The sequence below is a fragment of the Seriola lalandi genome, unplaced genomic scaffold, assembly GCF_002814215.2.
Source record: "Seriola lalandi dorsalis isolate HSWRI2012SDOR001 ecotype SW California unplaced genomic scaffold, Sedor1 jcf7180002054973, whole genome shotgun sequence".
NCBI lineage: Eukaryota > Metazoa > Chordata > Actinopteri > Carangiformes > Carangidae > Seriola > Seriola lalandi.
Window position 1 is genome coordinate 1843855 of NW_019525523.1, and position 14250 is coordinate 1858104.

The 14250-nt window shown below is 42.9% G+C and overlaps 1 protein-coding gene across 1 annotated transcript; it reads left to right on the forward strand.

The window, feature by feature from the left end:
* The first annotated feature begins 226 nt into the window (after nucleotides 1–226).
* On the forward strand, nucleotides 227–13508 carry spon2a (spondin 2a, extracellular matrix protein). The gene is made up of 6 exons (XM_023396071.2): nucleotides 227–416; nucleotides 4163–4391; nucleotides 6470–6690; nucleotides 10912–11103; nucleotides 11477–11648; nucleotides 12398–13508. Exons 2-6 carry the CDS (start codon nucleotides 4163–4165, stop codon nucleotides 12583–12585), a joined length of 1002 nt encoding a protein of 333 aa, XP_023251839.1. The 5' UTR covers nucleotides 227–416; the 3' UTR covers nucleotides 12586–13508.
* The last annotated feature ends 742 nt before the right edge of the window (nucleotides 13509–14250 follow it).

The following is a 14250-nucleotide window of genomic DNA, read 5'->3' on the forward strand; positions in this document are numbered from 1 at the left end:
AATGTGGTGTTGATTACCTTGTCAGCAATGAGGTTGCTGAGTTTACACAGCCACTGAAAGACTTGAGCGAGAAAAGATAGAGGGAGAGAAGAGAGGGACAGTGGAGGAGAGGAGTTAGGCTGTTAACCGCCTTTCCATACAAGGAGAGGTAGGGGGAGAAAAGAGGAGGAGGGGGAGGAGAAAGCGAGAGAAAGAGAGAGGAGGGTAATATGAGGAGATACAATGAGAGAGAGAAGGGAGGAGGAGAGAAATTTAGAGAGAGAGATAAAGACAGAGGATAGAGGGATAAAGGCTGATAAGGCTGCACCAGACAGCTGGCTGCAGTAGAGAGAAAGAGAGAAGAGTGAGTGGAGCTGTATCCTCTCTGTGATTCTGCTGCAGCTTCTCTCTGTCACTGACTGACTGATCCAACACAGGTAGGACTCACACTGAGCCTCCATTCATTCTCTGCGCAGACGAAGTCTCGCTGAGTATGGCTTTTTTTTTTTAGCATCATAAAATCCAGGAAGCTTGTTCCTTTGTCTTGGGAAGATGTATTTTTGAGTAAGAGCAGTGCAGCGGTGGAAGAAGTGTCCAGATCCTTTACCTATGAATAAAAGTAGCAGTGCTACAGTGGAAAAATACTCCGTTAAAAATGGAAGTTCTGCATTATTATGCATATATTATTATGTATTGTGTTAGGAGATTATCATCTCTGATGCATTAACATGTAAGCATCATTTTAATGTTGCCGTTGTTCAAGGTCGCACCAATTTTAACATCTTGTATACTCACTAACATGCATCGTGCTCTAGAAATACTTGTCTTTATATGTAGAATTTAATTCTGCAGGGTAACTACTGACTATAGTTCAATGTTGTGTGTACAGTATTGTCCTCTGACGTGTAGTACTACTGAGTAAAGTACTACAAAATTGTCACTCAAAAAAGGTAAATATATTATACACCCCTGAATTTATGTTTGTTCTTATGCAGCAATAATATGATGGTTTTTGGCTGAACTGTGAACACAAATCTATTGCCACTGACTTCAACCTACATCTTAATTAAATTACATCCTAATCTGTACTGATATTTGCATGTATTTGCACTGGTAGTTGTCTCCACTTCATTGGTGTTATTTATATACAATATGCAGGCATATGCATGCACCGTCCATCCTCTCTGGTCCTGTTGAAAATATGGCTCTGGTGAAGTATTTCAGACAAACCAAAATCTGCACGCTCCCCTCAGTTTTGTCTCTGTCTGAACTGCTGCCTACACTGGTCATGATCTCCCCTCCGCCTACATGAGAAACATTCAGGTTTCTGACCTCCTGTTGTGATGCTTGCCTGACCAAGTGTGTCTAGTCTGTTTATGCGTGAAAAAGAAATGGCACAGTTATAGATGCAGATTGTACAGGAGTTTGTAAGAAAGGCAATTCAAAGCATCTCTTTTCTCAACACAAACTCCTGAATCTGCCATTGGCTACACAAAAAAATGTTTTGTGAAAACAGCAAATTACCTCCCTGCTATCTCCTTGTTAAAAATGAACATACATCCCGCTGTGTGCACAAATCTGTGTCTGTGCGTGCATACCTGTGTATATGAGCTGAAGTGAATGTGTGCATTATCTCTGCATGACGCTGCTGTAATTGCACAGTGAAGGTGCCCATGGGGCGGCAGCCGCTGCATTTGGCTCCGTGCCACATCCCCTCGTTTTATTGTGTCTTGTGCCTGACAGAAAAAATTGCAGTGTGTGTCTGTCTTAGCTGTCTGATGACAGCAGGTCTGTGGTGTGAGTGCATGTGGGTCTAAGAGTGTAAACGTGATGTCGTCTGAAAATAAGTGTCTGTCTGTATGCATCAATAAATACCATATAGCCTATTATTATATTACTGCATGTGCTTTCAGCGGCAGCAGCAGCAGCAGACATCAGCTGGTCGCAGGTCTGTGTGTTGACTGATAAGTTCAGTGTGTCAGTGTAGGAATTCAAGAAATGTCTCTTTAGTGTGTTATAGTGTCAATGTGACAAGTTCATAAGGAAAGGGTCTACTGAACTAAAATCTCTGTAGAATAGGGTCATCTGATTAATGGTTGTTACGGCAACAGAGATCATATGACAGTAGCTATCAGACTGACTTCACAATTTAACAGAAATACATCATTTTGGAAAAAAGAAAAACAGCTAAATCTTTGCAGCAGCCTGTGACAGGACTGACCTCCTTTCCTATTCAAAACGCAGTGGACGGAGCAGACAGGACAGTAGCAGTTAAGATCACACACTGATGTAAAAAATCTCCAGCTCCAGGCAGTAAACTTCCATTAACCCGAGCCTACAGTGCTTGACCAGAAGTGTAGGTCTGTGCAGTCTGAAAATCACATTATTATGTCAAATTACTTTTTGGAACAAGTTGTATAGCGAAGTATCTCAACCTGGAGCTTTATCTGCCTCCTGCAGAGCAGCCATGAGATGATCATATGACTGAGCAGTGAGATCACAGCTGGGCTCTGTGTGTCTCCATACTTGAGCTATTTTTATGGCTGACTATTAAACCCTGCAGTGGTTAATATACATTTAATGGAGACAGGGAATTGATTAAAAACTCAGTGACATATAAGGCTGCGGTCAGAAAAGTGTCAGAGTTGGAGTTTTGCAGCTATATTGGCAGAGTAACACTATCTGACCTCTGGAAATAGATTTCAGGGACAATGTGCAGCCGGACATGAGTGTTATGTGCGTTGGTGGTGTGTGTGTGTGTGTGTGTGTGTGTGCGTTCACATTGGCGTGCACGTGCGTGTTTGTGTGCTGCTGGACTTGCCCAAATTTAACTGTCTGCATTCTGCAGCTGCTTGACGGTTTAGTTATAGTATAGTAACTCATAGAATCGCCACACAAGACTGCAGCCACAAAACAATACACTCCTTTCTGTAAGACTGAAACACTGAAAAATTAATCTGTCATCAAGTCATAAACTGTCATCTCAAAGTTAAAATATCTGCCAATAAAACACAACATAAGTGAAATAACATCACTTTTCTTTTTTGCAGTGCATCGTTATCGAATTTTCCTGAACTACATTCAGGGTCCTCGTGTCAAAGAGCAGTGCTCTTGGATACTCACTTTTATCACATCTTTGTTCATGTAATATTTTTTATTTTATTTAATTTTTTTTTATTGTTTAATGTTTTATTTTTAGAAACTATTAAAACGCCCAAATTCACACACACAATACATCGGGATACAGTTTGTCTGGCTGTTGAAGAGCAGAGATAGGATGAGAATAAGGGTAGAAGAGGTGGAGAGGAGGATGGGATGGAAGGAGGGAAGGAGTGCAGAGAGGACTGGCTCTGGTTTGCACTCATCTCCTGGAGCATTGTAAGAATAAGAAATCCACAAACACCCAGTGACAGCAGTGACAGAGAGCAAAAACTCAACTCAGGGGCACATACATAAAAAAAGAGAAACAAAAAACACAAGTGCTTCCTCTCTGTTACTTTCTTCAGCCTTACACAATATGTAATGAAATGTGTTTTGAGCAACTATCATGCACGTGCCTTCATCCAACTCTGCCTCTCTTAATAGAGTGTGAGTCTGACTCAGCAGCCGGTGGTCAGTGGATGGCCAGTCAGTGAGGTCAGTAGAGCAGCAGAACAGACAGGATTTGCATCTATCCTCAGAGATGTCAGCCGTGTTGTTTTATTTTAGGGCGGCTTCTGTGGCAGACATTACCGTGACAGCGATGAATGTTAACCGTTTTGCCGTGTAGCCACAGATTGGCTGTGCACCAACACACACTCGGCCCAGCCCTGGAGAATAGGAAGATTTCTTTTTTTTTTTTTGTAATAGAAAGGCTCGAGGGTCAATAGGTTCAAGAGGCTTTGTTCTTAGATAAAATGAATGTGTCGTGATATGAGGGAATGGGCGTGGAATTTCCCCTCTTATACAGATTTTCCAGGATTGTGTGGGCTTGGTTTCCTAAATGTACATGTTGAGATTCTTTCATTTGCTTGCCGATGGACAAAGATCATGTGCCAAAGCAGCAGCTTGTGATTTTAAAACGCATTCCGCATTTTGTGATATTCAAGAAAACTTAGGGTAGGAGAGCCCAACCATGTGCAAACCTGATACCGTGGGTGAGGAATACTTACACAACCATTTTTCATTTCTCCATTTCTTTCAGATGATGTCATCAGATCACCTGACCTGTGGTTGGCTGCAGCAGCTACTCCTTGTACTTCTGAAGTTTTGCCTTGCTTTTGCTGGGCCTTTGCGACCACTCAATGGGACCGAATGCACAGCCAAGGGTCCTGCTTCCTACATCCTGGTCTTTACAGGTCACTGGAGCCCGCAGGCCTTCCCCAAGCAGTATCCCCTGTTCCGCCCCCCTGCACAGTGGTCCAAACTCTTAGGTGAGAAACACTGCTAGAGACAAAGAAACTAGTTATTATAAAATCAACCATTTCTCGTGGAAAAATCCACCTCTAATGCCTGATAATAATCCATTTAATATGGACTATTATTTCAGGCTTGCAACAGCAGCAAGGACTCAGGGGTTATTAATATGACCTCCACCAAAGTTCACAGATGCAAACTTTTTGAGCCAATCAAAGGACAGTGATGGGACAGTGACTCAGCCTCTGCTTCTCCTAAAGACAGATGTTTTGTCCCTCATCAGGTGTCAGAAGTTTAGGTCCTTATTGTCTTCATACACTCACACATACACAGGGGTGAGAGATGTTAACGAGCAAAGCAGCAAGAAGCAGACAGCAATAAGAAAGACAGTTTAAATGCTACCAGATGGGTTTTTTTTCTCTCTCTGTTTCTCTAACTTCTGTCTAGTGGTATCTTTAATATTTCTCTATTTCTTCAACTCAATCCTACACTCCTTCCCACATTTCCGCTGGTTTACCGCAGTGTTGGCGGTAAAGACTGGAGTGAAGGTTTCGGGGGTTGGTGAAGGTGGGTGATGATAGTTGGGGTGTGGTGGGGTCAGACCGCTTACCTCAGAGCCAGGAGGAGGAGGAGAAGAGATTCAGGCCCCTCTATACTGCTTATTTCCCCATGCCACGGAGAATAGAGGGATGGATGGCAGATGTTTGTACATGTGTGTGCATGTATGTATGTGCCTGTGTGTCTGTGTTGGACTGCTCTTGTGCATCACAGTCTGTGGCGGCCGTGGCTATGTCTGGTTTCCAGCTCTCCTAGTGGTGCCCTGCTGCCCTGCCAGGGGATGATGCCCTACTTACTCCATATAAAGACAGGAACTGGAGATTCTGACACACCCGTAATGGCTTTTAAGGTCCCAGAGTAATGGGCACCAGTGGACACACGGGACAAGGAATGGGATTTGTCACAAGAGAAGAAAAACATTGGGTCCTCAATGGGCTGACAATTTACTGGTAGGGGACAAAAAGTATGTTGGAAATGGAGTTTGTCATGGCACGAAAAAAAAAAGCACAACCGGCCGAGGGGTTTGGGGGCCTGCAATGGTTTTATGTTGCTTAATTGTGGAGACCCAGGCTTGAGGGACCAAGGACACTGCCAGAGGGAAGAGGGAATGCAGTTTGTCATGGCCACAGAAACAATACGCAATTTAAGAAGGGCGGGAGGTGGGCTTTAACGTCTTGGTGGGGCTTAAACGTGATGTATTATTGAGTTTCAAGGTCTTGACGATTGTGGGAAATTTGTTAGCATGGAAATGTAATTAAGTGCATAAATAATGGCAGTTCGGGGAGAAACAAGATAGTGTGTGAAGTGTGCTGCACACGTTGTGTGTGTGTGTGGTTCTGTGCTGTGTGTGTGTGTTAATACATGTGTCAAGAGTGTTTAAAGTATAAATGCATGCTTGTGTATGTGTGCCTGTACGCAGCTCTGAAAAGTGAGGTAAGGCAGAACCATCAGAGCATTTGTCAGCGTGTTTCTGGCTAACCTTACTCTGCCCTTAAAACCACTGGCCCAGGCCAGTGGCTCTGTGGGTTTCAGTACTGAGCTCCACAACCTGTGGTGCAAATAGTTTAACCTGAATCAGTCTCTTGATTCTAAACAGATTTTGTAGATAACCAGAACTGAATATGAGAATGTGAAGCAAATGGTTCTGTTGGCCCAAAGGGTAAGAAAGAGTATCAATATGGGTTTTCAGAGGAGGTTAAATTATTTTTTTGTCCACAGTCTGGCTGCCAACTCTGAGATCCTGACCCATCTCCTGACAGCCTCGGTCTGTGTTGTGGTTTTATCAGTGATAGATGGAGAAAAACTATAACCATGCAATAATCCCAAAGACGCGTATGTGGGCAATTCCTTCAGAACTTTTTGTTTAAGTGCAGGAAGTAGGAGGCAGCCGTAGAAATACAAACAGGCTCTGTGGTGGAAATGATCTCACCGTCTGGCTGAGGCTCTGTGGTACTTCAATGACATTGATATGCATTCCAGTGAATAAGCATCTTACTCCTGTCTTCTTCCCTTTCTTGTGTTTCCTTTCTCCCTTTAGCGGTCAGCCATAATCGCCATTTTCGGCTGTGGGAGGAGGGTGCTCATGCCAGTGCAGGGGTGCAGAGCTTTGCTGAAGTCGGGGTGACGGTGGAGCTGATGAAGACGGCCAAAGAGGCCAGGAAGAGACGCACGGTCGGCGCCATGTACCGAACAGCCGGCATCCCTAACGGCATCGGGCACAGCTCCACGGAGTTGCTCATTCAGCCCCGAAGCTCGCTGGTAGGAACAAATAAAACTTATGTATAAGATATATTTATTCACAAAAGCGCACACACAGACACAGTAAGTCACACAAACTGTCTTTTTGACTAAATCTATTCAGTCACTTGGTGACCCGGGCCTCCCCATAACGTCGTCCATCTGCTCTGACCAAACACTTCACCACTTCTTTCCACTATCCAATCAGACTATGTTTAGCTCAGGCGCTGCAGCCACAAACGGCCACATCCATCCTGCACGGTCTGCGCTCTGTCTGCTGCCTGTCCCGCTGAACTCTGTCCGCTCCGGATGACGTTCAGTTAAGTATGAAGCTGGGGCCAGCAGCTGGTTAGCTTAGCTTAGCATGAAGACAGGAAACCATAGGCTGTGACTAAAGATGGATGTGGCCTCCGTGAAGTCACCCATAGGTTACTGAAGAGCGGTTTTGAAGCTCAGAGTGAGCTGCTCCGCCGCCGCCGCCAGCTTCTTGCCAGGACCTGACTCCACCGAACTCCCAGCTAATCCAAAAATGGGCAGAGACTTCATTGCATGCTGGTTAGTGGTAAGCATATGCTCACCCACCTGTCAGTCAAAGCGGCACGCCCTCAATTATGCTGAACTTGAAGCCTTGATAAAATTTAAAGAGTGAGTTATATAACCCCCCCCCCCCCTCCGTACAGTTGTCATGAAGGAGGAAATTAGATGTACGTACCAAGACAGTTTTTTGTACCAGGCTGTAAACATATTTATTTCTGCTGTAAAGTTCATGGGAGTGGATGGGGATTGACTCGCCTTTGGAGCCAGTCTCAAGCAGCCATTTGAAGAAGTATTTTTAGTACTTCCATATTAGCTTCATTTTTCATTCTCAGAGGTTACCGCTAAGAGGAAAAACAAAACCTTTAGTTTTTCCTCTTTGCTGTTCGAATGGATTAAACAAAATAGATCAATTTTATTATTAAAGACAGTAGCAGATTTTGTTTGGTTTGGACGGAGCCAGGCAATTGTTACGCTAAGCTAACCGGCTGATGTCTCTAGCTCCATATTTAACCTAGTGATATGACAATGGTAACAATTTTCTCTTCTAAGTCTGAGCAAGTGAATAAATAAGTAGCTATATTTGCCCTGACGTCAAATTCTTCTACCTTGTTAAGACTACATTAATCAATATTATCACACGCTCGTATGTACACTGAGAGTTATTGGTCGCTGTAATCTTTCTTTCTCACCATACTGGCCTTGAAGTGACCCCTTCCTCACATGACAGTGGAGGAGACAGCGTACAGTCCTCACAGTCCTCACAGTCCTCACAGTCCTCACAGTACTCGTGTTGTGCAAAACTGCATTCTAACATTCAGCTGAAGCTAATGTTAATGTGAGGCTTCTGCAGTCTGAGTAAGTCAAATCGAATGGATGTTTCTCATGAATGTCTTTAGTGTTAAATTCCCTCTTTGTGTTACTATCCCTGTACTGCAGCTCAGCTAGGAAACATTGTCCAGGGAAACACAAACAGGAAATGCTACACTATAACGACTAACTGTGGAGGATACCCGTTTGATCTGGCTTTAGTTTAAACTGCTAAAGCCCCATTAAGCTCAGTGTCCAACTAAGGTACAGCTTTGCTCATTGCTGGACTACAGGGTACCGCTGGTGCAGAATAGTGAGTGAGTTTGGAAGCAAAGGTCATGGTTGGAGGCTCGGGCTAAATTTGGGGCCAGGGCTTAAACAAAGGCAAAGTATTTGAGGTAGGAATGAGGTATGGCTCCGTGGAAAAACATGTCAAAGAGTTAAAACTAGAAATGAAGTATTCCTTTATGTGTGTAGCACATGCAGCTGATGAATGAAAAGGAAAGAGGTGAAGAGGAGGGGCGGACATTTACTGGAGCTTTTAGAAATAGGTGTGTTCCTGCCTGAAAGTCTGGTGACCTACATTTGTTTATTGGTTATTCCACTGCCTGAACCCGAGGGCCCTTAAAAATCATAAACAACCCTGTCGGAGGGCATCTTTGGTAAGTACTTGTCATGGACACCAGCTTAACAGCTTGTCGTCTAAGTCCATGATGTCCAAGGCCGCTTTTAAATGGGTCCGTCTGTTTTTAGATTGGTGGACAGAATGGCAAAAAAAAAAGCGGGATACGACTATTGTGTGTTTGTGTTGAACGTGACAATGACATGATGTGAATCTGTTGACAGGTTAATCTGTTATTCTCCTTTTCTGTGTCTGTCTGTCTGTTTCTCTCTCTCTCTCTCTCTCGCACACACTCATTTATGAATCCCATCCTTTTTCTCTTGCCCATAAACCAAAACATTCATACGCAATGCCCCAAAAATCCCAAACACATATGATTCCTATCTCCATATTCATGAACCTCCTGCTATTGCTGTTAAATGTGTAATTCAAAACAGACAGGTAACACCAAATAAGTATCATTCAGGAATCCACGTGTCGGTACAAAGACTCCGTCTATTGTAAGATCAGTGACACCACAGAAAAGGGCATCAACTAAGCATTAAGATGCTTGTGCTATTGAACTGGGTTGCGTGTTTTCTTGGACGACTCGTTCTCTCCAGGGCTCTGTGGAAGATTTGCTGTGATGGATAAAAAGTGAGAGGGATCATGGGAGCTTTGAGTAACTGTCTGCGCTCTAGAGATACTTCCTGGCCTGTATATTGCAAACCACCGTGGACAGTTCAAGCCGGTGACGAGGGATACCCCTGAGTAGACATCCTTGCTGAGTGGCCCAATGGATATAGCAGGACGGCTTCTTGGAAAAACCGCTGTTTCAGAGTGAAAAGGACAAGAGGAGGGAGCGATGTTAGTAGAGGAGGGAAAAAAGGAAGGAAGGGATCAACGGAGGATTCTAAAAAGCAACAGAGCTGCTTCTGATTTAGTTTCTCTGTTTCTTGCTGTGCGTCACAGGCAAGAAACAGACCCTGCTGTGTGTCATGCTGACACTACCTGCCTCCCGCCCCGCGTGGTCTGCTCTGCCTGTTGAATGGGTTTGATGTCTGCCCCAGCACTCTTCCATCCAGTGCTCTATCAGACTCCAGGCCACCCTTTTCCTAGCCACCCAAAGCTGTCCAAGCCCACCCATCCTATCCTCAGCTCAGCCCAGGTCCTCGAATATCGGGCCACAAGTGAGGAGGCGTTTTCAAATGTGCTGTTCTCTGGGCGTCTGCCACCCCAGCGTGTGCTGACCTGCAGGCCTCTTCCTGTATGAGGTCATCGCGCTCTCGGAAAACATCCATCACACAGGAGACACAGTGTAACCCTGCACAGGAAACTGAGTGGGTGCAAGCATGCGCACATTTGCAGTCCCCAGTCCCCACATTTGTAAATGTGAGAATTTATAAATCCTGACACTACACTGTGTGTGTGTTTGTGTATTGCCCTAGCTATCTTACCATTATAGCTTCAAACTATTTAATTTTACACAATATATATCAATAGACATGAGGCAGTTTTTTTAAATCAATTTCTTTCTTTTCTCCTCGAAAGAGCTATTGTTCAGCTCTTCCTCACCAGGCGGCTGGAGACTTTCGACTGGAGCCATGAAAACAATCACAGCTGTGCTGAAATTGTCAGTCTAGCTCTGCGTGTCCAGTAGGATTGATTGTAACTTTATTCCCACATTTACAGTTACAATTTGACAAAGCAAAAGAAAGACAAGAAAACTGCGTTAACTGATCATACAATATCAGTATTCAAATACAGGACATACAAAATTGTTATCTTGGGTGAAGAACAAAATATAAGCCTCAGAGCTCATGGCTTTGAAGATGAGAAAGAAGAAAGTAAAAAACCAGAGTCTACAGCAGGTATACAGTTTAAAGTTATTACAATTCATCCTGAGAGGGACATGAATGTGCAGAGCAAATTTCATGGCAATCTGTCCAGTAGTTGTTGAGGTATTTCAGTCTGGATCAAAGTTGTGAACTGACCAACAGACAGGCCATGCTGCGAGCATGGCCTGTGACGTCCATCCTCTTCAGTTTAAGGAATTCTTTTCCTTTGCGCCTCAAATTCTATTAGTCATGCTTTTGATTTATGGGCTGATTTATATGATTTATAGGTTGATTAATAAATAACTGATCTTATCAAGTAATTTTGATCTCCATGAGTACCCCTTATATCTAATTGTGCCTTTTTTTATTGCTCTCTCTATCGTCTTTTTTAACAGTGAACTGCATTTTCCTTGGACAGTAAAGTTTGAACTAATTGCATTTTTTCTCTCTGATCAACAGATGTCCCTGATGGTGAAGATGATCCCCAGCCCAGACTGGTTTGTCGGTGTGGACAGCCTAAACCTTTGTGAGGGCAGCCAGTGGAAACAGGAAGTGACCATTGACCTCCAGCCTTATGATGCAGGGACAGACAGTGGATTCACTTTCTCCTCTCCCAACTTCCCCACCAGCCCTCCAGAAAACATCACAAAGGTGAGCTCTTGCATTGTTCACAAGTACAAAACCCTCCATGCATTGATACACTGACTCACTGATTTAGTCATTTAAGCATTGATTTCATGGTGAGACAATGCAAGGTGGATGGCCCATGTCTTATTCTTAAAATAGGTTAGCAGCATGGGAATGGGACATCATTCTTAGCTGTCTCCACTTGAATGATTGCTTGGCGGCCCTCATGCCTGACCTGAAGTGATTTGAGTAAAAAGGACCTCTATTACATAATAGACCATCTATCCTTTTCCAGCTTGTGCTTTAAAGTGGGCTATTGTGTTATTTGAACTTGTGTTGACAATCTGCTGGCTCTCCCGATGAATTATACTCCACTGTTCTCTGCTGACTTGTTCAGATCACATCCCAGATGCCGAACCACCCAGCCAACTCCTTCTACTATCCACGCTTACAGGATCTTCCACCAATCGCCAGCATAAAGATCACTCGACAGAGCAGATCACCTGACCGTCAAACCCCAATGTCCAATCATATTCTGCCTAATTCCATCAGTCCCCAGCGCTTCTCAGGTAAGACGAGAGGACTCCTTACGTCAGTGGTACCCAAAGGCTTTACCTGAGAGGACCAAGATGAAACCAGATGATGAATAAAATAAATGGGGGAGCAGAAGCAAAAAACATATGACCTATGTAACATGTTATGACCCTGATTTGTATTCCACTAAAGTTATGATATGGTCCTAATTCGTAAGTCAGTTTAATTAGGTAATCTACTCTCGTAATTTATTCAATATAATAAAGACATAATTGCTATGTGTGCTCATTAAATGGATACAGAAGTCATTTAGCACTTCCACAAAGTTGATAAGGCGAAAAAAAAAACTAAATCGAAGCGGGAGATGCCAAGTTTTCCTGATTTTTAGTCCCTATTAGGCTATAGGTCAAACTCCAAAATTGCTGGATCCCACATTTCCCATAATGCAACTAAGTAGACCGCCAGTGCTGACATACAGTGCTTATTAGAGGAATGATGTAATTGACACATATTTCATTGGTCTTGACATCACGCTCACGAGACACATTGAGAGGAACGTTTTCTTTCTAAAATGAGACAAGTGGAGAGATGTGTTTTTTTTTTACTGTTGGGTAAATTAAAGGTCATAATGTGTTATAGTGGGTAAGCTTCTTTAAACTATGATGGGTAAACTGCTTTAGACAGGACCACTCTACAAAGACGCAATTATAATACTTCTGCATTCTTTGCCCTTCGCTCTTGACTCGCACACATTTTCTCTCATCTCTCCTTTCCCTCCACACAGTGACACCACTGGACTGTGAAGTGTCTCTCTGGTCATCCTGGGGTTTATGTCTGGGTCCCTGTTCCAGAGGTGGCGTTCGCCACCGCACACGTTACATCCTTTTACGGCCGGCTAATGCTGGCACCCCCTGCCCCGAGCTGGAGGAACAGGCTGAATGTGTACCACACAGCTGTATGAAACTCCAGTAACCCACAGAGCGAGCACACACACACACACACACACACACACACACACACACACACACACACACACACACACACACAAAGATACTGCCAGTATTCAACACTGGGACTCTCATGTTATTACTGCTGGACTGAGAAAATCTTGCTGCATCTTGAGCATCTCCTTGATAATGCAAAGGATTGTTTTGTCTTTGTCACAGCCAAATTGTGGGAAATTTAAGACTTGCTGCATTATCTGTGCAGCCCATTAGTTTTAGAGCATACACTCATCCGGGTGTATTTTAATGAAAATAAAGAGAAACTGAAGTCTGATTGTAGCAGAGTGTAGGAGAGGTATTAGGGTTTGAGATAACACTATAAATGCTAAGTAGTGCTAAAGTGATTTTTATAAATTGCCATGGATGCTGAGTAGAAAAACTGAGAGGAAGAGGCATGAACGTGTGTCCCCTCAAAGGCTTGTGCGAGACCTGTCACGGTTTGATCATTACCAACAACATGTGTATTTAAAGTGTAAGCTGATGGTGGCATACCAGAGTCACAAATGTACAACTTTAACACGCACGCACTCTTACATTTATCCGTACGTGTGCACAGAGAACTCTCTACACAACTTTTCTTGCACGTACTGCATATTTTTTACAGGCAGGGAGACATTAGTTTACAAAGGTAACCTATACATGCTTGGCACATGCAATTCTTCGATTTATAAATATCACCTTTGACAAGAGAAACCTAATAGCTGACTTGAAGCATAAAGCCAGTCTGAAGACGCTGGCCTATTTTGTAACAAGATGCAGGTTTTTATAAAAAGAAAGATAAATATATGTTTTATTATCTCTTTTGATATTTTAATGTTGAGATTTTGTATATACTGTATGATGTATCTTGTATAACTCGTGAATAAATATGGTGGTGTTTTTCAAATAGAAGACATCTGTGTTACTTTGTTCCCCTGTATGGCTTTTTATTTGGAGGGTATTATTATGCAAAAGCAAGGTCTAAACTAAATATAAAACTTTTGTGAGACCAAAGAACATTCTTGATTTGCAAGCTTCCAGTAATACATGATGAAGTTATTTGTGTATGCCAGAGCATAATTTAACCAGAATTGACACTTCTTTATTTGTGTTCAAAGAACACTCACAGCATACATGTAAAAATACACAGCTTTAAATATCACAGTACGAAAAGGTTATGATTTATTATTATGCTTTACATTCATTAAAATAGAAGTCACAGTTCTACATATTTATAAATGAAAATTGTATGTATTCTACTCTCTGTCTTAAAATTTGATAACCCAGAGCTTCATGGGCCCGGGCTACTTTAATTGTGGTATTTGAAAGGTTAATAAATTAATGTAAAAATATATGAACTATGAACTGTGTCCACTCTGGCTGAAATACTGACCTCCCTGCAGTGCAATGAAGAGTTTGTGGCAGTGCAGCACCTCCTAGTGGTCAAAATGAACAATACCAATACACTACTACTACTACTACTACCTACTACTACCTACTACTACTACTACTACTACTACTACTACTACTACTACTACTACCTACTACTACTACATACTATTACTACTACTACTACCTACTACTACTACTACTACATACTATTACTACTACTACTACCTACTACTACTACTACTACTACCTACTACTACTACAT